General features: G+C 33.8%; 1 protein-coding gene across 1 annotated transcript; it reads right to left on the reverse strand.

Annotated features, from left to right (window-relative positions):
* Nucleotides 1-61: 61 nt before the first annotated feature.
* On the reverse strand, nucleotides 62-277 carry WICANDRAFT_65912 (uncharacterized protein; the record flags this gene model as incomplete). The annotated part of the gene is made up of 2 exons (XM_019184023.1): nucleotides 62-75; nucleotides 130-277. 2 exons carry the CDS (start codon nucleotides 275-277, stop codon nucleotides 62-64), a joined length of 162 nt encoding a protein of 53 aa, XP_019035831.1.
* Between the last annotated feature and the right edge of the window lie 401 nt (nucleotides 278-678).

The following is a 678-nucleotide window of genomic DNA, read 5'->3' on the forward strand; positions in this document are numbered from 1 at the left end:
GTATCTTGTATCAGAGAAATTGGATTGGATATGGAAAATCCATGTGCTTAGCTCCCTAAATCTACTTTGAATTCCCTCAAAACCGTTTCTGGTTTCAAAAATATCAACAAAAGTAACCAAATTTTTCACTTTCACCACATCCAAGTTCTTGCCATAACTTTCCAAAAAGTAACACTGGATCACCAATTTCAACTCCAGATGTTGTATTTCCACCTCTATTTTCCATAGTAATACCACCTTGCACATGGGAGCTCCTCTGAGAAGCTGTAGTCTCCATTTTATCGGATTCTTAAATATCAAATTTCCAAAATTTTAACACAACTTAACTGATAAAAACACAACCAAAAACAATTTTGAAATTGCAACCAACCCATTAAAAAATAGACCAAAATTAGATATAGAAACCCTTTTCTATACCTCGAAAAGCTTCTTAGTTCAGTAAATAATCCCAAAACACGGGTTTCATTTTTTTTCTCCCATAGTTAAGAAATCACTTTTTTTCAAAAAAAAAAGTTTTCGAAAAGTCTGAATTAAGGGTATTTCTGAAAGTCCAAATTTTGACTTTAAACCCAATTTCAACACCATTAACAGCCCAGCGCGTCCAAAGTAAAAAGTCCTTAGGGTCAATCAAGCTCTGAATTTTCATATGGTGGACCCCATTTTCAATTTCACTCACTG

Source organism: Wickerhamomyces anomalus (genome assembly GCF_001661255.1).
Source record: "Wickerhamomyces anomalus NRRL Y-366-8 unplaced genomic scaffold WICANscaffold_43, whole genome shotgun sequence".
Classification (NCBI taxonomy): Eukaryota; Fungi; Ascomycota; class Saccharomycetes; order Phaffomycetales; family Wickerhamomycetaceae; genus Hansenula; species Hansenula anomala.